The sequence below is a fragment of the Canis lupus genome, chromosome 32 (assembly GCF_048164855.1).
Source record: "Canis lupus baileyi chromosome 32, mCanLup2.hap1, whole genome shotgun sequence".
NCBI lineage: Eukaryota > Metazoa > Chordata > Mammalia > Carnivora > Canidae > Canis > Canis lupus.
In genome coordinates, this window is record NC_132869.1 from 4774831 (window position 1) to 4795867 (window position 21037).

Below are 21037 nucleotides of genomic sequence, written 5' to 3' on the forward strand. Positions count from 1 at the left end.
CAATAATAACAATAATAATTATTCTTATGTTTATTCATTGACAACTTTAAGGAAATGGGAGATTCTATATAGAAAATCTAGATTTCTAGTTTGTTTTGATTCCTTGGAAGATCACTAACACCGGATCCACACTTTTGCCTAGCAACTCTCAGCTGGAGGGCCTGTGCACTTGACCTACTTCATTTCTGCATCACCTGCCTGGTCCCTGTATTTCTCACTCTATTACAAAGGTTATTAGTGCTTCCACTAATACAGAAATCCTGATTTTTTTTTTTTTTTGAAGGGGGTAGCTCCCGGAGACTTTTTTTTTCAAAAAAGAAAAAAGAAAAAAAGGCATATCAAGTCAGTGAGGTTCAGTGAGGTATATAAGGAGATCATGGAGAAAAACAGCAATGTATTTAAACTATGTGTTATAATCACTATCTGCCCTTCAATTAGGGACATTAAAAAAAATCAACTTAATCTAATCACTTAAGAGTCAAAGTTAGTAAGTGGCATGACGTTTCAGTAAAGAGCAAAATGGGAAAATTATTAGCAAACAAATTATAACTGTATCTGGGTGTTATTGGTAAAGATAATTTTTTTAAAGATTTGAGATAGAGCGAGAGCATGGGAGACAGTGTGCCTGCAAGTGAGCATGACAGGGAGAGCCAGAGGAAGAAGCACACTCCCTGCTGAGCAGGGAGCCTGATGGGTCCTCGATCGCAGGACCCTGACCATGACCTGAGCTGAAGGCAGCACTTAACTTACCGAACCACCCAGGTGCCCCAACCAAGGTAATTTTTAAACTAAGTGCTTCTTAAGTGATCACAAATTAGAGGATTTGCATGTAGGAGGAACCACATGCTTCACTAAAAGGAGAAAATATGCTAAAGAGTCCTCCATGAAGAGCCCCTAACCATAATTTCAGTGACCTCAATCAGTGACTGCCTAGGGCAGAGTACACTGGCTTGCTAACTGCTGTGGGGTATCTGGGGCTGGGCTCCTCCTTCCCAGTGCGTAGCTAGGGGCTGGGGTCCTTCAAGCCCTGAGAATGGGAAGTGCCTACGTATTGCTGGATCCAGCCAGCAATACTTCATCTGCAAATTGGTTACTGTGCTTGGGGGAGGATGGAATTGACATGTTTAACATGTTTAACTTCTCCTCTGACAATAATTTCAGAGAATGGTAGACACTAAAAAATTAGAAGGCATCATCCAAAATAAACTGCACCTTTCCAACAAGAACTTCCCTATCATTCGATTCCCTGGGGACAGCTCCCTAGTTCCAGGGTCCACCACAGATTCGACTTTGGGTCCAGACCTCAAAGGTTTTTCTGGCTTGTTGATTTCTCTGCGATCTTGGATTTTCCAGTCTTCAGTTCTGCAGGTTTAGGTGCTCTTCCCACTCTTTGGTCAAGCCTGCCTTCCCTCCTTCATCAAAAGTTCCCCTCATTTTCTTGAGGCCCACTTCTAGAAGGCCTATCCTAACCCTCGTTTCTGATTAGTGAGGGATGGTACAGAGGAGTAGGTATCAGGCTCATGCTTTCCCCCGACTTGGGCACTTTGTGGCCTTGCGTCCATGTGGAAACTGGTTTAGTTTTTTGGCCCTTGAGCTTCCTGTCTAGGATATACATGAACCAGAGGATCTGATTCCCAGGATTGTCTCTGGCTCAACAATGCCTCCCCAGTTTCCTATCAACCTTCTTAATGCCAACTTCTTTCAAGGTGCTGCACCAGGGTCCGTGAAGCAGGCAGGGCAATGCTGCTTTTCCATTCTAAGCGAATTCACGATAATTAGCTGCAGGAGGTAGGAAGCAAATTCAGCAATATGCTCGCGGAACTGAATGCAATAGGGTCACATGACTATCACGGGGCAGTAACATGCTGGAGACCTTCTACAGGTCAAAAGAGCTATATTCCTACAAACTATTAATTTGACGTGCCTCAGAGACAAGGCCCTTAGTCACTGATTTTCTCTAACATTTAGAATAGTGACTTGAGGAGCACTGGTGTGGAGGAAATACTGAAAGCTGCTATTTACACCCCTTGTCATAAGCATGTGAGGGTATCGCTCTCAAAACAGAGACCCTGGGAAGGGAAAGAAATGTCCATTTATCAGCACTTTCCTCCTATATACAATCCCGTTTCTTTTAGTTTTATTTCCATCTCTTCACCTACATGCTCTCCCTCCTCCAAGCATCTAGCCACATCAGAGTATTTATTATCATATCTACTTTTTAAAAAGTTTTTATTTAAATTCCAGTATAGTTAACATACAGTGTAATATTAATTCCAGGTGTACATATAGGGACTCAGCAATTTTATGTATGGTGCTGGTCATGGCAGGTGTACTCTTCATCCCCATTACCTATCTCCCCCACCCCCTATCCACCTCCCCTTTGGTGACCATCCATTTGTTCTCTAGAGTTAAGAGTCTGCTTCTTGGTTTGCCTCTCTTTTTTCCCCTTTGCTCATTTGTTTCTTAAATTCTACATATGAATGAGATCATGTGATATTTGTCATTCTCTTATTTTGCTTAGCATAATACTCTAGCATAATACTCCATCTATGTTGTTGCAAATGTCAAGGTTTCATTCTTTTTATTGCTGAGTAATATTCCATTACATACATACATACACACACACACACACACACACACACACACACCCTTCTTTTTTATCCATCAACCAATGGACACTTGGGCTGTTTCCATAATTCAGCTACTGTAGATAATGCTGTTAGAAACAGACATGCTACATGTCTCTCTTTGAATTAGTATTTTTGTATTCTTTGGGCAAATGCCTAGTAGTGAGATTGCTGGATCACAGGGTGGTTATCCACCTGTCACTACTTCTAGATCCTTACTGACTCCATTCCTATTACTTAACCCTGGATGCCCCTCCCCATTTAAGCTTATTAAAAGCCCTGGTTGGATTCTATCCTCTCTAACTAGACTTCTAGAACTATTCTAGTGTAGCAGGCGCCTCTAGCACTTATTTGTGCTACAGTTCATTTTGCATATATTACATTCAGACTTAAAAAAATAATACATTTGCTTTTACCTCTTCAACTTGGTTGTGAATTCACAAAGAATATTGCATATTTGTGCCTGCACTTCATAGAACCTTGCATATAGCAAGTGATCAACATGTTCTCTGATTGAGAAATCCTTAAAGACCTCAATCTAAGTACATGGTGGAAACACAAGGAACACAGTTATTCACACTACATGACAACTACATGATACACAGTATACGATAGGAATGGCTCCAACACCACACAGAGAGAAGGATTTAGCCCTATTGCTTCGTCTATGTGGTTTACCTGTTGGCAGCTTGAACCTACCTGACTGGTGTCTATGGGACATGGGATGAAAGAGGCTTGAGAGAGGGACTGGGTGGTACCCAGCAGATCTCTGACTCCTTCAGCGTCACGTTTATATTCTTTGACAGGCTCCAGTCTCATCTTTTCTTTCGGAAGTAAGGCTTCATAGCAAGGTGCGTAGCCAGATGGAGGCAGGAACTTAAATTCGCCATGACGTCCACCCATCAGGAAACGCACTCTGTGGCATTTGGAGAGACCAGGAAGAGAGAGGTTAAAAAAAAAAAAGAAATCCCAGTTCAAGAAAGTGAACGTTCAAGATAAGCCCCCCATCCCACACCCACGTTATTTTGGTGGGAAGTGCAGATTCCCACCATCTGAATTTAGATACAGTACAGCAAATATTCAAAAGTGTGAAATAAAGCAGTGGAAAGAACTATCCGGGTGTGATCTTCAGTTGAACCATGTCAGCTAAATTCTTAAAAATTTATACATGAATATCACTAGGCTTTAAAAATCATATTTTTCCTTACTCTAGTAGACAAATCATCATTGCAGATATTATTACTAGAGTGCTGAAAAGAGTAACTAATGATGATGATGATGATAATGATATTATTCTCTGAAAAGATCATGTTGAAATTACAGCATGAGGATTTCAAGTCTTTTTACCCGAGGGACATTACTTATACATCAATTAAAGTAAACATAGCATAACTATTTGGGGGAAATAGGAAAAAATTCTTCCTATCCCTAACTTTCAGAAGCAAGCAAAAGATGAAGTAATACCAGAATATTAAACACCAATGATATACATGCCAGGTGATATTATTTGAAGCTATACAGTGCAGAGGCTGCAGTTCCCCGAGGCAGCCCTATGGGGGTGACTCTGGAGAAGCATCAGCAGATGGCAATAGCTTAGGAAGCAAAATGGGCACCACACGTTTGCTCAATGTGGTACCAGTGCCTTTCTCAGGGGCACCACCCCCTGCTGGCATCCAGGCCTGACACTCTGGTCCCCTCCTGCAGTGTCTGGAGAGACCTCCCAGGATGGGGGCAAGCACTCAGGGGAGCATAGTGATGGCAGCCACTGCCTTCCAGTACACTGAAGCCTTCCAATATGTTAATTAAGCATCCTGGCTCAATTTTAGCCTCATCTCTGTGGGTTAGGTTAGGGTCATGGTTACGCCTCAAACCTCCCCTTGCAAGGAGGACAGAACCAAAGTGAACCACTTCCAAATGATACTTCATATTCTCCTAGGTTTGTAACAAGAAATAGAGCTTTTGCAAATCAACTGCAAACACATTAATTTGATGAGGAAATAGGACCACAGTTTACAGGAAAAGATATGTAGCCCTGTAGGGTCAAGACTAATTTCACACAGGAAAAAATCAATACGTACACAGAGCAAATGTGCTCAGCACTCATGCCCTCCCCCTCCCTCTGCTTAGCAATGAGTTACTGAAGGCATAGGACGTGCTAGTGCTCTTCTCTGCCCTGGAGACTCAGCAACAAGGCCTCCAGCGTCCCTGGTGTCACACAGCAGGCATCCAACCAGAGAAACAGTCATGATTACTGATTGGGAGATACCGAGGAAGGACTAAAGGTGGTGATGTGAACTAACTCAGGAAAGAGGGTGGCTCCTTGACTGGAGTCCAGGAAGGCCTCTCTGAGGAGACCGGCATTAACCCTGCGGGATAGAGAAGAGCTAAGGAGTTTAAAATCTGGGAGAGGAACATGTGCCAAGGCCCGGAGGCAGGACAGAGTTTGGGTGGAGAGCCTGAGGGACAGAACAGGAAGTAGGAGGGCGCAGTGCTAGGTCAGGCAGAGTCTGTGAGCCATGGCAAGATGATGAGATCGTATTCCAGGTCAGAAGCCTCTGAAAGATCTAAAGGAGAAGAGATACAGGACTCTTCTAGCTGGTCCATGTTGACAGAGGGGCAGCCCAATGAGCAGGTATTTGGAGGTCCCGGACACCAAACTAGTCCCAGTGGGAGGTAGGGATAGGTTGAACCCATGTGAGGATGGACATGGTGGGAAGTAGTCACTGGATCCCAGTTTAGTTTCACAAGGATAGTTAGGAGCTGCTGATGGGGTGGGGTGGGCTAGGGTGGTGGATGTGCACACACAGGGGGCTGAGGCACAGGGAGGAGGGGTAGGACCTGGCAAAGCTCTCACAGTAACACTCTCCTCCACCAGCCTCACTTCCTTCTACTGGAACGTTCTGCTAGGGCAGCCTCACAAGAGCATCACCGTGTTGGCGGAATAACTGATTGTGGAAGTAGCCTAATTATGAAACTGGAAAAATAAAACTCTAAGTGGGAGACATTAAGTTCTTTTTTTTTCCTTCTCAATACAAACAAATCTTTTATCCAAACAGCATTCTACCAAATGCTGTTTTAAAATTATAGAAATCATAAGAACCTCCCACTTCCCATTCTAAAGTACTAAACAATGACATAGAATTAGAACCTCAAGAGTCCCTTGTGAATGTTCCCACATCAAATGTTATGTAAGGGGGCATGGTCTATGTGTTTTAAGAATATGAACAATGACATTAAAACAAAGTTGAGTCATTAGCCTTCGATGTTACTAATTTAGTGAACCTTCAGGAAATAATGACTAAGCCTTGAAATTATTGGTTGAGAACTTCCCGATTCAGCCGCAGCGCAGCAGATTGTGTTACTGACATGTTGTAACCGTGGGACAGAACTAGAGCTTTTTGAGCAAAAGAAGAGTGTGGGATGGTTGTTTTTGTTTTTCCTCTCTTCTCCTTAAGCATCCATTCTGTGAGGAGCTGAATGCCCAGGAGCTTGTACAGCAAGCGTATTCTTTGTTACTCACGAGTGTACAGGTTCCAAGAACAGGTAAATGATTTCTTATGAGGCCTTCTAGCTGGGCTTAATTATTCATGAGGTGTCTTGCCAGTTCTGTTTAGTCTTAAAATTTCCCTTACATTTTAAAATCTGCTGTCATCTTCTGGATAGAGAGCAAATCAAGAAAGCTGGAATTCCACACAGCACATAGGGAAAACCATGATTTCTGTTTTCATATTCAGTTATTAAAGAGAGAATGATAATTTGGTTATAAATCTTCATCTCAACTCCTCCAATGGCCACAAAAACTGTAAAATGAAAAATTTACATAGCTAGAAATCAGTGTTTACTGCTCACTGAAGCATTGGTCTCCAAATATCATTGCACTAGGCCTCAGTGAGCAGAAGAAAGACCTGCCAGACAGAAGCTCTGTCCCCCAGCAGGTAGAACTGGACAAGAGCTGGTGCCAGGCACAGCTACCATCTGTTACTCCTTCCCTTCACTGCCCAGAGTTTCTGGGAAGGGCTCCAACAAACCACCACTAATATTGGTGGTCCTCCTAACAACTCTCTCCAGGAGATCCAGACTGACCAAGTCAAAGGAAGTAACTAGTGATAAAATATAGGCTTTAAGGGAATAATCAAAAGAAACATCTGAAATTCATTTTAATTATTTGAAGATGACAAACTGGGAGTCCACCTCTGTCTTAGAGTTTTAGCAGAGGTCTCACAAGCAGATAAGCCAGAGGATGCCAATATTTGCACATCCTGAAGATGCTGGATCTACTTGAGGGTCCCTCAAAAAATTATGATGCCAACGTGGCCGTAGCCCATCACATACCTCCACCTCAGTAAGAAAGGAAAAGAAGGCATTTGGAGAGAACTATCAGGGAGAAAGGGAAGGGAGTAGTCTCCTATCTGAAGTCAAACGATGAGTGCTTAAGAACTACTCAGAAGCTTGCAAACATCCCCTGGAACTTAGTGGGGGACATGTCTGCCTGGTGATAGCAACAGAGAAGGAGATGGAGGGACAAGGACCTCAAGACAAAGAGCTGCCCTTCTGCTCAGGACAGGGTCAAGGACTCTGTTCCTGGAAGGCCAGACAGATGCCACAAATGAAGCAGCTGTCAGCCATCTCGAAAGGAATTATGGCCAGAAAGGCAACTGACTGAGCAGAGATCAGAAACCTAGGGACTGGGGGGAGCGGGAGGCCCGTGCGCAAGGCAGGGCAATACAGAGTAGGCCTTGAGGTGAGCCAGATGGGGGTAGCCAGCACAAGTGGCCAAGCCTGCGCAGAAAGAATAGCGGTGAGATGCTCCCGGCCTAAGGCTCTGAGGAAATGACAAGGGAAAGGTGGCAGCAACTGTATAACTGCCACATGTCCTGATACAATGGCATGCTGCCAGTGGCAGCTGCGCCAGGGGCACAGGCGCTGTGCCCCTCAGCCCCACAGGCCGCTCCCCGGACTCCCAGAGGGCCTGAGCGGAGCGGGCTGACCAGGGAGGAGCGGGACCTTGGACTGCAGGCCAAAGTGGGGAAGGCCTCACACCTTGATGTGAAGGCCTTACATCAACTGCATACAAATCTGAGTTTTTTATAGCCAAATAAGTGGCACTTTTACGTTACCAACAAGATGGTTGTCATTCTTACAAGGAGTCATAAAGGCTACAGAGCTGGCCTGAGGACTTGTCCGGAGTGTGAATTTGAAGGGGTAGCAAGAAAAACAACAGAGTTACAGATACCTAGTCTCCTTGCCATAAAGCTGGTACTTGGCACTTAATGTTTATCATTTAAATCTTTTGCCCTACTCGTGAGAAATTTCAATTAGAATGTAAATCTCTCTTCTCCAGGTGCATTCTTTCCTGTTCCTCAGGTTCCACAGAATCTCCCGGCCTTACAGAAAATATTAAACTTAAAATAAAAAGATAATTGAAGAATTGAGTTCATTAAAATTAGTTCTTCTTGGGCAGCCCTGATGGCCCAGCAGTTTAGCGCCGCCTTCAGCCCGGGGCAGGATCCTGGAGACCCGGGATTGAGTCCCACGTCGGGCTCCCTGCATGGAGCCTGCTTCTCTCTCTGCCTGTGTCTCTGCTTCTCTCTCTCTGTGTCTCTCATGAATAAATAAATAAAATATATATATTTTTAAAAATTAGTTCTTCTTGAGCCTTGCGTTTTTCTCTACATTAATGGATTTTAAAATCAATTTCAGGTGGCACTTGACAGGATGAGCACTGGGTATTATGCTATATATTAGCAAATCGAACTCCAATAAAAATATACAAAAAAATAAAAATAAAATAAAATCAATTTCATTAATCAATTTAATCTCTTCCACTGAAGTACCTGTTACCTATCTTTGGGAGTTCTTCCTATAACTCAAGACATTCCATCAGCTCTCCAAGGTTTTTTTTTTTTTTTTTTTTTCTTAAAGTGATTACAGTAAGTGACTGTCCTTAGACCTTAGATACCTCCACCTCAGAGATGAGCAATAGCTCCAGTAATCGTCTCCTGGGAGTAGTGAAGTTTGGAGATATGTGCAGGAATTTTTTATATTCTTGGCTGATTTTGAAAACAGAGCAAATGGTACTGAAAAATCCCTGCTAGCATTTTCATTTTAGTCCCTTGAGATTCAGGCATTGTGGCTTGCCAATGGCAGAAGAGATGAGACTTCCTAGTGCAAGTCCCTGGATTTGAAAGACTGACCCCTGAAATAAAAATATAGCAAAAATCAAGACAAGGCTTTTTCATGCTCAAGGAGGATGACTCAGTCTCCTTATCCATAGCTTGCTAGCAAACGTGTGACATGACTTGAGTCTGTCTTACTGGACATCTCCTTTCCTCTCATCTGCTAGTGAATCTCTCTCAGAGAGTGGGCAAGGTGTTCCAGAGAAGAAGAGGGTACAGGCTGTGGTTGAGAGGAGAAAGAATGAAAACGTTTTGGCTGACCTGAATTCAACTCATAAGTCATGATTCATAATTGCATCTTCAGTCCCTATTGCTAAGATGGGAGAACAAGTGAGCGATGCATTCCCACAATTCTATTTCTTCCTGGCCAGTGTTTGATGAAAGCCCAGGGCAATCCAGCCAGTGCTCACCATATTCTCCACAGAGGTATATTTATCTCAGCAATAATTTCCACAGCATTGACCACAGTAAGCTGGAAATAGCGAAGCCGCTGGTTACCTGAATTTTAGCCAAGTCTGGTGGAAACCAACAGAAAACAAACAGCAACCACAAATTGGATATTGTTGTTCTTATAAATTAGAAAGGGCTGGTAAAAGAGTTATGTGGGACAGTTAAATAGATCCATGGGGAGTTTAACTATAGCTATAAAATATATTCTACTACAGCAATTAGCTCATCAATTTTCTGCAAAATGAAAAGGATCACCCCAAATTCACCATATACTGTGTCTTCTGTGTAATGGTCTCCATGTGGTTCGTGCCATGATGCCATCTCACAGGGTGAGAATACCTTTTAATAAGGGCTTGTTGGCATTTAAGTAACTCAACCTTTTGGGTGGTCTCCAAAGCAGACATGCCTCATCCCAAATTCCGTTCTATAACCAGTGTTGTTACATTGAGGGCCTACTGCATGAAGAGTATCCACAAACAAACCACACTAAAAAGAAAACTAAGGAGGCACATTCATAATGGAAGAGAGAGTACATATTGATTTGTGGATTTTGTTAGTAATTACTCACATTTCCTTGGACTTCACTGTGGGTAAATCTAATTGAAAAAGATTTTTGCTCTTCCATGAGTCCTGGCAGGGACACCTTAATCGGGGATTATTAACAACATAGTTTGTGGTGATAAAAATAATCTTGGGGTCACAAATTCAAGCCTGTGACCTCAGCAAAGACCATTCAATAGGAGGAAATGGGGCTGTAAAAGAGAAATGTAGCTTAAAAGCCACATGGAAGTTGAAAATAAATATGAGAAACAATGCTGAATGCTTGTATGATGGGAGAAGACTCTCTTCCTACACAGGCATAACCTTGCATCTTGCTAGGAGAGACGCTATAGAATTAGGCAGGTATTCTACTATATGGGGTGAAAACAAAAATTTATTTTTGATTGTATTATTATTTTGTATATGAAAAAATAAAGTTTTGTTCTTTTAGCTTTCAAATTTACATTTTTGGGAACAGTGTAATCCTTAATGTATTTAAGGATGCTTAATGCTTTAAGAGGGCCTCAGCACTTTTTTTTTTTTTTTGAGAGAGAGAGAGAGAGAGAGAGAGAGAGCGCTCACTTACAAGCAGCATGAGTGGTGGGGGATGGGTAGAGGGAGAGAGACTCTCAGACTCCCTGCTGAGCATGGAGCCCCATGTGGAGCTCAATCTCATGACCCTGAAATAGTGACCTGAGGGGAAATCAAGAGCAGGGATGCTTAACCAACTGAACTACCTGGGAGCTCAGCGCCTCAGCATTTCTGCTCTGCCTTCCTTACCTTAACCACTCACAGTGGATCTTGGCACAGGACCAATGATCAGAGGACTTGGTCACCTGATCAACTGTGTTATTAAACATTTATTTTCAATAAGATACTTTAATTAACTTGGAGTTAATATCCTAGTTTCTCTCTCTAGCTTTCTGTACAACTGAACTCAAGTAGTATAGAGGGAAACTTCTGGGTTTCAGCACCAGATTAGAGTGTACCAGTTGATGTAAGAGTAATTATTGGTAATATTGATCCCATTTGCTCACAAATAAAAATAAATCAATTGGCTACTCTCCAACATGAGACCAGCACTGAGGATGACCGAGGTGAAGGACTTGGATAAATGTGTTTCCCAAATGTGCAATCAATTCCATCTCTCCTCAGATCATACCATGTTCTGAGAAGCAAAGACAGGAACATGCCAGAGGTGACATTTTCCTGAAAATGAGAGACATCAAGCCTCCTGGCATCATTTTTTTAGCTTACCACTTGTTCAGGTGCTCTAAGCCAGAATCTCTCATAGCTAAGGTATAAACTTTCCAGGTCAACACATCTGGACTCTTCAGTTTCTAAATTCTCCCACCATTTGTGCCTTATAAATGGGTTAGACAACTACTTTTTCTTATCTTGGAACTTTGCTTCTCTTTTTCCTGTGCAATGAGAAGGCTGCATGCTCTGCTGACCTGGACAAGAGATGCTAGAAGCATCTTCTGCACATGGATGCATCTGAGTTGCCTATTTCTTCACCTGCTAACTGCAGTTCTTTGCCAAGAGATTTCAATAAGTCCTCACAAAAAAATAAATTCACAAACTTAAAAAATCATTATACCACATACAAGATTGTTGTATGGACTCAGAAAAGTCCATTAGGTAGCAGGATAAAAAAAATCCTTTTCTCCAGAGATAAGACTTCTAGCCAAGCACTTCTCTCAGATGAGATGCTTAAGAAGCAGGTGTACCTGCTTTGAAAAGACGTGGGACCCAGTGAGTGGGATACGGTCAAAACCAACAAAGAAGGGAAAGGCAGTGATGCTGGGTGACTAAGGCCATTAGCTAAGCGGGGAAGCAGGGTCCTGGGAATGGATTGCTCAGAGTGACCTTGTTTCTCCAAAGAAGGTACTGAGTCAACAGGTGGATGACCCAAATGCTATTACATCGTATTGACTCATATTTCAGTTTCTACTCATTCTCTTTCCTCCTCGGGAATCAAGTGGAGAAGAGGCACAATGGGGCATATGCTGGTTCCCCCCAACTATAAGAGGGTCTCTGTTTCAATCACTCCTCTTTGTACTTACAGAGTCTCTTTCAATGATGCTCTTTGTTTTCTACATGCCTTTTAAGGATGTAACACTTAAAATGGGAGAATTGGAATGAAATTCTAATGGGAATATCCTCAGCAGAGAGGAACACGGGTAAAGAACTTGCAATCTAGAATACAGTCCCTGGGGCTGATACAAGACTCTCTGGCTTGAAACAGTGATGAGTAGATTTGCAGCCCTAGTAAGGTTTTGCTATGGTGGTCTTCCCTTTGTTACAAGAATCTCAAACAATGGTAATATTTAATTTAAATATATTGAATCCATCTACATGAATAGGTTTATAAATATGTACATGCATCTGTACACTGTGTTACTCTGTATGTTTGCAAATACACATTAGCTTATACTATGTATATTTGCCTATTTGTGTCAAATGCCAAAGGCTGAATATCATTTCCAAAGGATAATTCCTCTGTTGGAAGATAGATGAACATGTCTTGGTTTATCAGTCTACCTGATGTGCTGAGGCCTATCATGGTGCTGTCACTTGGGAAATCCATCCCTGAGATGCTCAGAGCTCTGAGATGGTTTCTTTATGGCCCGAGCTCCAGGCATCTGTTCTCTACACCCCTTCTCTCACGGCCTTTTCCAATGGCTTCCCTAGAAACTAGTGTGATTCTTATTTTCTTTTTAAATTTTATTTATTCATGAGAAACACAGAGAGAGGGGCAGAGAAGCAGGCTCCCTGTTGGGAGTCCCATGCAGGTCTCGAACCCAGGACCCCGAGATCATGACCTGAGCCAAAGGTAGACAGATGCTCAACCACTGAGCCACCCAGGCGATTTGTCACCCACGCAATGTGATTCTAACTGTGTTGACTCTGATTTCCCACTCAGTTAACTAGGATCACTTTAACAGGAAATGAAAATGACTATGGAAATCTTGGAGAAGAAGACTTATAATGGGGTCTTGTCTTATAGACATTAAAACATATAGTCAGATGAAAATAATTAATGTAGCATCTAACTGGTACAAGGGAAGGGGCAGAGCAATGAACACAATATTTAGCAATAGTATGGAGAAAAATAGCTTGTATAGTATAAATCCAATCTAATGTAAAAATATTGATATGGATAAATTAAAAGGTAATACAGTTATCTCTGGGTGGTACAATTTTGGGTTCTTGGTGTTTCCTTGACTTGCATTATTTTTGTAAAAGGGAAAGACAAAAAAAACAAGAGAAAAATAAAACTAAGTGTGAAAGTGTAAATCACAAACTGGGAAAAATATTTGAAACCAATAAGCAGTACCTTAAATAGTCTTAACATAAAAAAAGCCCCCAAAATTAATACCAGAAAGGCAGAGAACACAAAATAAAAATATTGGGCTGAGATAATATGTGAGAATAATAAGCATGAAAAATGCTTAATGACACTGGTAATCAAATAAATAGAAAATTAAAACTTAAGTTATAATTTTCTCAAATTGGCAAAGATTAAAAATAACCAATAACAAAAGTTAATGAACATCCAATTGGTTGGGTATTCCCATTCATTGCTTTAAGTTATATTACAGGCACAAATCCTTTACCTGAAAATTTAGGAGTTGTGTTTCAGACTTCATAGTTCTTTAGATTTTAAAAACGAAAGTATACATAGTATGTATTAAATAGAACCTCCAGCCAAGTGAGGGGCTATATCCCGTAATTGAACACAGTAGTATTTCTACAATTAAATATGTAAATATTCATAAGAAATGGAATAAATGGAAGACTAGCAGCAGCCTCAACATTTCTGTTGATGACAGTTTTACCACAAAATGAATTCAGGTCAGAGTCTGTAGTGAAATGATTTATAAAGAAACTTACTGTTTCAGAGCTTTTGAGATTTCAAAATTGTTGATCATGATTTCTGAACTGTTCCATACAATCTTCCTGAAAATCTACTTGGCTATGTAATTATAAGTTTAGATTTTAATAACTTTTGACCTACTTTTAGGAGGATCTTAACAGAAATGCAGACAGAGTTATGCTCAAGGATGTCCATAAAGATAAAAATGGAATCAGCATGAAAGTCTAACAACAAAGTAATGTCTATATTATGGGACATCCAGATAAAAGGATATTATATGGCTATAAAAATTGTTTAAAGAGGATACTTAATGACTCAGGAAAAGGCTCATTAATGTATCATTAAATGAAAAATAATCAAGACATAAAACTTCATATTCAGTGTGATGTCCATTAAAAAAGCCCCATATTTGTGTAGAATAAAAGGCTTGAAAATACACCAAAGTATCAGCAGACATTAGAGTTAAATGTTGGGATCATGGATAATATTGTCGTATTTATAACTGTATCTTTCAAATTTTTAATACTGAGCATTTAATTTTTAAATAATTATTAAAGCAAGGTTCCACATAGATCTTATCTTACTATATGAGTACATGATAAAACCCTTGGCAGTAGGTATGTATTCAGCAAGTATCTACTGAGTTAGTGATGCTGGATTGCTCTCCTGCTTTCACTATTATTTGGGGAGGGGGGTATGCAGGGAAGTTGCTCATGGCATGGAAGTCCTGAGAGACAGTACCATGCTTCCCTGCTCACAGGAGAGGTGGGGAGGTGGGCTAACAGCTACTCTTCATGAAATCACAGCCATCACTTACTTGACACCTGCAGAGAAGCTCACCACAGGGAAGAAGAGCCCATCTGTGTTGAAGTTCTCAAACATCCCCTGCACAGGTTGCCCGTTGATGCGGAAAGAGATGCTGGGCACTCCGAGGTCAAGGCAACAGCTCACCACGTCGTCTGATCTCAGGAGGTGCTGGTTGATGGAGGCTACGGCTCTGGGTATGCGGCCTGGTGAGCAAAGAACAAGAAGGCATTTGGGACTCTGAAGAAGGTGCTCGTAGGCCCCCTAGGGGAGGTGGGGAGGTATCATGGCACACAGGAGGTCTACATATGCTACTGTGTTGGAAACACAACTTGGCTTTCCCCGTGAGGTGAGCAACGAGAAATGACTTCTGGAGCTTGTGAGTAGGCAGCCTGAGACAAGAGGAGTCTCAGAGGACACCCTAATGCTGCCAGCAATGAGAACAAACATGAATTCAACCCCCTCAACATGTGCTCAGAATCTGGCCTGGTGGTGTCTGAAATAATGGACAAATCACTTTCTTGGGTGTGGGTCCTGGGGTATGCGTGTGCGTGCGCGGTCTACGACCATGTCTATGACCATGCTGTCTTCTATCTCCTCTTAGAGATAGGGCCACTTTAACACTGGATGCAGGAGCCATCAAAGCGAGTAAAAGCAAGGTCATCCAGCCGTTAAACTGTGCAGCATAGGTTGCTTACTTGTTTTAAAGAATTCTAATAGTTCATACGAGCAGGGAAAATCTTGGTCCACTATACTGTGTGGGTGGGTTTTGTTGCTGGTTACTGCATATCTCTTTCATAAGATGATCTGTCACTTCCTGACCTTAGAGTCATGAGAAGATCACCCCTCAGTATTTCTGTGTCATAGCATCTCATTCTGGAAGTTCTGAAAGTAAACAATTGTAAGTCCCTCACACATCCCTCTACCAAGTTTATGATTCTATTGGCAAGAGGGCAGTGGAGAAGCAGAAGGGAGGTATTAAAATGGAGTTTTAGGCAAAAAAAAATTTATAAAAATCTTATTTTTTTAACTACAGAATTAATACATCTCCATTACAAATGTTCATCATACATATAGAAAAATTAAAAATATAAATAAGGAAACAATGTAACTCAATAAAAAAATGCTTCTACTTTCATACACACATATACACTTTTCATCCAAACTAGGATATTGCAGGGTTTTATGACCTGTTTTTTCTACTTATCCCATCACATATATCTGATTATATAATGGAATATTAATTAAAAACTGCATGTTAATGGCTTCATAATATGCCATAAGGTCATTAAAAACCCTCTTATGATGGGTACGTGAGTTGTTTACAAATTTCGTGTACATAACTATGCTATATGATATCTCTAATCTCAGCTTAGAATCATTTAATGTTTCCAGGGGTTACTGCTATTCTAGTGGTACATTCTAAAACAAGAGGTGATATTAAACTAGTGAAACTACTATACTCTCCTAAATAAAAATATTAGGTATCCCTTTTTGGTTGTTGTAGCCAAGTGACAAAACCATCTCATATTTCTTCCCACCTTTCAGCAAACATTAATGAGACTCTACATGGTGCCAGATACTGTGTGTGGGGTTGGGTATCAAAGACAGAAGATCCAGTTCCTGTCCCCAAGAGATCCATAATCTAGTGGGGGAAATAAACATTAAAAAAAAAAAAAAGAATTACAATTCCATGTAATTTTTGGAACAAAGATGTTCACAAGATAATGTTTTCTAAGATAGAAGGTTTGCCAAGTTGGCCTAGGAGCATGGGACAAGATTGAAAGGATCAAAGGTCCACTAGATCAATAACAGTATTCCAGATGGAAGGAATGGTTTATACAAAGGGAATGTATGACATAACCCACCGAACGGCCAGGGTTTGATACCGTAGGAAGGTAGGGACTGGTGGGGGCCTGAGGAGGAGATGCAGTAGGGGAAACAAAGCTGGACCTAACATACAACTTGGACTCTTTGCACCACACTGGTGCAGTGACACATAATGATGTATGCAATGCACGCTGGCCTGGGACGGCCTTGGACTTGGCTTTTGTAACTTCATATCTTGCTTCATTCCTGAGAATGAGGAACAAGTTAGTTTAAAACAAAGGAATCTAAGCCAAACTTGAAGAGCACATAGGTTGGATACCTTTCCAGCTTCTCTATTTGAGGAGTCTGAGTACTTGTGGTTCCTTTTTCAGAGTGTAGGTATCCCCCACACATCTTTTCTTCCTTAATGGAGGACACTAAATAAAACTCAACAAATCTTGCTACATTGGCCTCATTCTCAGTATTTCCTATTTTCCCATTAAAAACCAATCTTTCCTGCTTTGAATGCTTCTTTTTCCTTTAGTTTAACTTTTGCTTGTTATCACTGTAGTCGTTTGAAAAACGTCCAAGAATTTCTGCGAATTTGAGAAAACCACGAAGTAAGTGAAATGCTCAGTTGGTCAACTAATGTTAAAGGTATTCAGATCTTTGCTGGATAAAAATACAAATCAGGAGGCCATTACTGTTCTGAGTCTCATATAAACTGGGACAAAGTGACAGCGTTGAATTTCCATGCTAGTGCCCTCCCTTCCCACCCACTCAGACTGTGCTGTTGGCGTCTGTGCTGGCCTGAGCCTGGGCCAGTAAAGGTTCAGAGCAGCTTTCAGGAGGGATCCTCTTCATCTATAGCAGGGCTTTGATGTCATCAGGAGCTGGCTTCCAAGCTTTATTTAGCCTTTAATATGCCATCTTTGCCAAGTGCCTTCCCGAGGAATGGCAGCTAGGAGAATTTCTCCTGTCTGGTATCCTTTTTTGGTGGAAAACCACCACCACAACTAAACACTCATATCCTTGTGGTAAACGTCACTGCCTTTTCCGAAACTGCTTTATTCTAAGAGAATGGGGACCAAGTAGAAGATGCTGCTACAACAGTAAAATGATCAACACAAAAAACAAAATCAGGGTTTGAGCCTATTTTTAAAACATATGCATGGGGGCCCCTGGGTGGTTCAGCGGGTGAGTGTTTGCCTTCGGCTCAGGTTGTGATCCCAGGGTTCTGGGATCGAGTCCCACATCGGGCTCCCCATAGGGAGCCTGCTTCTCCCTCTGCCTGTGTCTCTGTCTCTCTCCCCGGCCTCATGAATAAATAAATAAATCTTTTAAAAAAATAAGAAAAAGTCGCTGTACTGAGTTATTAAAATCAGTAAGTCCCTTTATTGAAGACAGTGCTCCAAAATAATCACTTTCCAATATGTTTAATGTGGCTGACCTTCTGAGGAAGGGACGCAAAGTAGTGGTAGAGCGTAAGCCTTCTCAACTACTTTTCAAGACAGAAGAATTCCGTAATCCTAGTGACCACCCACTGAAACAGCTGGGGAGTCCTGCGGCCTCTCCCTGTCTGAAGAACCTGCCCCTCACTCAGAAGCCGGGGCCTACCTAGAGGTCCCAGGAAGCTCAGAAAGGCCATTCCATACCAGCATTTGAAGATAAAGGAAAAACCCACTTTATCATATGCTGCACATCTTCAAATTAACCCAAGGATATATTACTTCAGGATTTAGCCTCTTCTGATGAGTAATGTAGGCAAATGGAAACACTGATGGTCAGCATTTCCACTGCCTCAGGCACTGCAGAGTTTGGCACTCTAATGTAAAACACAAACACTTAGGCATTTGGAAGGAGGGAGGATCCAAACACCAAACACGGAAAAATGCTGGTGTTCCACAGCCACTCAGGCTCCTCGCCATATAGCACCAGGGCTAGAAAGGTCTGAGTCATGGTGGCCTGTGTCTTGAGAGACGAACCCCAGGACTTGTTTCAGCAGGGAGACAAAGACCCTCTCAAACAAATTCGACTGTGGAGCTAAATGATCTAAAAGTTTAAAAAGTCAGAAGTCATAATAATTCAAGAAATGCAATTTTACTCCATTCATTTCCTGCAGCACTTATCACTTGGGATGGGAAATTCCTCTGCTTATTCCAATCCTGCAAGGAAGAGAATTATTAAAGGGAAAGGTGGCTCTCAGTTTCCTCCTGTGAAACTGCCCTCCCTACCCAGGAACATACTAGATGCTGCTGAGGGGCTGAGTTCATCCCACTGGCAGTCCTGAGAGGCTACGTGAAGGCTCTGTCAGGAGAGGGAAAGTAATGTCAGGACAAGAAAGGGCCAGTCCTCTGAAAGGAACCTCCTAGCAGCCGAGCAGATTAAGGAGCCTGGAGGGTGGGCTAGCAGGATTGAGAAGGGAGTTATTTCTATAGCTGATGCTTGAAAGTGACTTCATGGGCTTCAGTGGCTAAAGACCTATTAAGATGGCCTTTTCCTTACACAGAGAAAAGCTCATTTATAATCCTAGGATGTTGCTTGAAACTTCATTTCCCATTCAGCATTGGCCTCCGGTGTTCCCTTAGGATGGGGCTGCTCTCATGGTCTCCAGGGAGGGACACACAACTCTGGCTATTGTTTTTATGATTACAGGGGGGTCCATAGACAATAAGGGATGGGACTTTATATTTACTAGGTATCTAACACATGCCTAGAACTTCATGTTCCTTCCTTCATTTATTTATTTAGACATTTTTTAAGAAAATACTTTATTTTTAAAATTTATTTTATTTTAGAGACAGAGAACGAGAGTGCCAGTGGGGGGAGGAGGACAGGAAGAGGGGAGAGAGGGTTTCAAACAGGCTCCGCACGAACCTGATACAGGGCTCCATCTCACAACCCTTAGATCGTGACCTGAGCCAAAATCGAGAGTTGGACTCTTAACCGACTGAGCCACCCATGGGTCCCACCTCATTTAAATTTCATAAGAGCCTGTATCCTCTTCATTTTAAGATTTTTTATTTATTTATTCATAGAGACAGAGAGAGAGAGAGAGAGAGAGAGGCAGAGACACAGGCAGAGGGAGAAGCAGGCTCCATGCAGGGAGCCTGATGTGGGACTCGATCCCGGGTCTCCAGGATCACACTCCAGGCTGCAGGTGGCGCTAAACTGCTGCATTACCAGGGCTGCCCTCCTCTTCATTTTATTTATTTATTTTTTTAAATTTATTTTTTATTGGTGTTCAATTTACTAACATACAGAATAACCCCCAGTGCCTCTTCATTTTATTTGAAGAAGCCAAGTCTCTGGAGGTTAAGTAATTTGCTCAATGTCAAAAGTCAGGAAACAGAAGAACTGGGAGTTCAAACCCAGGCACAGCTCCAAAGCCATGCTGTTTCTTCTTGACTCTTTCCAGTGACAACGTGATAGTAGCACTATAATTCCCTCCAAGGATGACAATATCTATTGCACTTTTAGAAGTATGTTAAAGATCGGTTCAAGGCAGTAGTTTAATTTCCACATACAGATAAGTTTAAAGTCAGCGGCCCTAGGCATTTACATCTTAAGGAAACGGAGAGAAACTGTCATGATGAGTTCCCAGTAAATCTCCCTCGTCACTCTCCACTCCCTCCTGCAGGACACCAAAGCACCATTTCATTTCTTCATCCCACAATTATCCTTTCATGAGATAGTCTGAAATTCAATGCTGTCCTGGTGGGAGTCATTAGCAGAGACCTTATTTCTTCAGCTGAAGCACATGTTGGCATATTTACCTGCAGTGCCTTCTACCAAATAGATGTTCCCCATGGGTGGGCTGGGGAATTCAGAATGATGCCGGACCCAAGGAAGCTTTGTGCTTTAATGATCATGAGAGGTGTAAGTCTTGCAGACATGGTTTCTCCACGTCTCATCAGACACTGAGGACAGAGGAGCTGAAGTTCTTTGAACGCACTCATACGGCATTATATTACTAAGTGCAGGTAATGTTCAGAGAGCCACTAGCAGCATCTAAAGCACTGAGCACCAACCCATTTCCCCTATCACCAATTAGAAGGGCTACTGCTTGTGATGACTGGTATGGGCTCGGCACCTCCGGCTTCCTGGTCTTCTGGAGAGACAAGAGGGATGATAGGAGTGCTGCCCACTCCTGGAATGATACACAACTAGATGGATATTCAGATTCTTAAATGCAAACAGTAGTCTTCTCTGGATGCACTGGGTTCTCTGTCTTCTGACTCACTGATGTATTCATTATGCAAAATTTCGTGAAGGGATCCACTAGGTGTCCCATGCAGTGCTACAAAATCTAGGAAGGACTGAGTAAAATTTTTCCTTTGAGAATGGTTTCTCTTTAAAACAAGGTCCAATCTGGGATCCCTGGGTGGCGCAGCGGTTTGGCGCCTGCCTTTGGCCCAGGGCGCGATCCTGGAGACCCCGGATCGAATCCCACGTCAGGCTCCCGGTGCATGGAGCCTGCTTCTCCCTCTGCCTATGTCTCTGCCTCTCTCTCTCTCTCTCTCTCTGTGACTATCATAAATAAATAAAAATTTAAAAAAAAAAAAAAAAAAAACAAGGTCCAATCTGCTCCATCCCATAGTCTAGGTGTCCTTCATATTTCCTTAACCAATCCCCAGGCAGAGTTCTCTTCAAGTGTAGCTTGGGTTATTGTGACAAGATGGCAGGAGATGAGCAGCAGGCAGCAGGGGAATGATTTTTCTCAATCCCATTCACTCCCTCACAGATTCGAC

The 21037-nt window shown here is 42.1% G+C and overlaps 1 protein-coding gene and 1 long non-coding RNA gene across 2 annotated transcripts in view; one reads left to right on the forward strand and one right to left on the reverse strand.

Moving 5' to 3' along the window:
• Window positions 1-21037, reverse strand: part of RYR3 (ryanodine receptor 3) — a 500519-nt gene that overhangs the window by 202556 nt on the left and 276926 nt on the right. Inside the window, exons 19-20 of the mRNA XM_072808654.1 lie at window positions 14491-14683; window positions 3327-3543 (exon numbers count right to left, since the gene is read on the reverse strand). Coding sequence (XP_072664755.1) covers window positions 3327-3543; window positions 14491-14683 — 410 coding nt within the window. The remainder of the gene's footprint in view (window positions 1-3326; window positions 3544-14490; window positions 14684-21037) is intronic.
• LOC140622894 (uncharacterized) lies at window positions 4771-8225 on the forward strand. The gene is made up of 3 exons (XR_012022564.1): window positions 4771-5259; window positions 5503-6170; window positions 7969-8225. It is a non-coding gene; the product is annotated as an uncharacterized lncRNA (long non-coding RNA).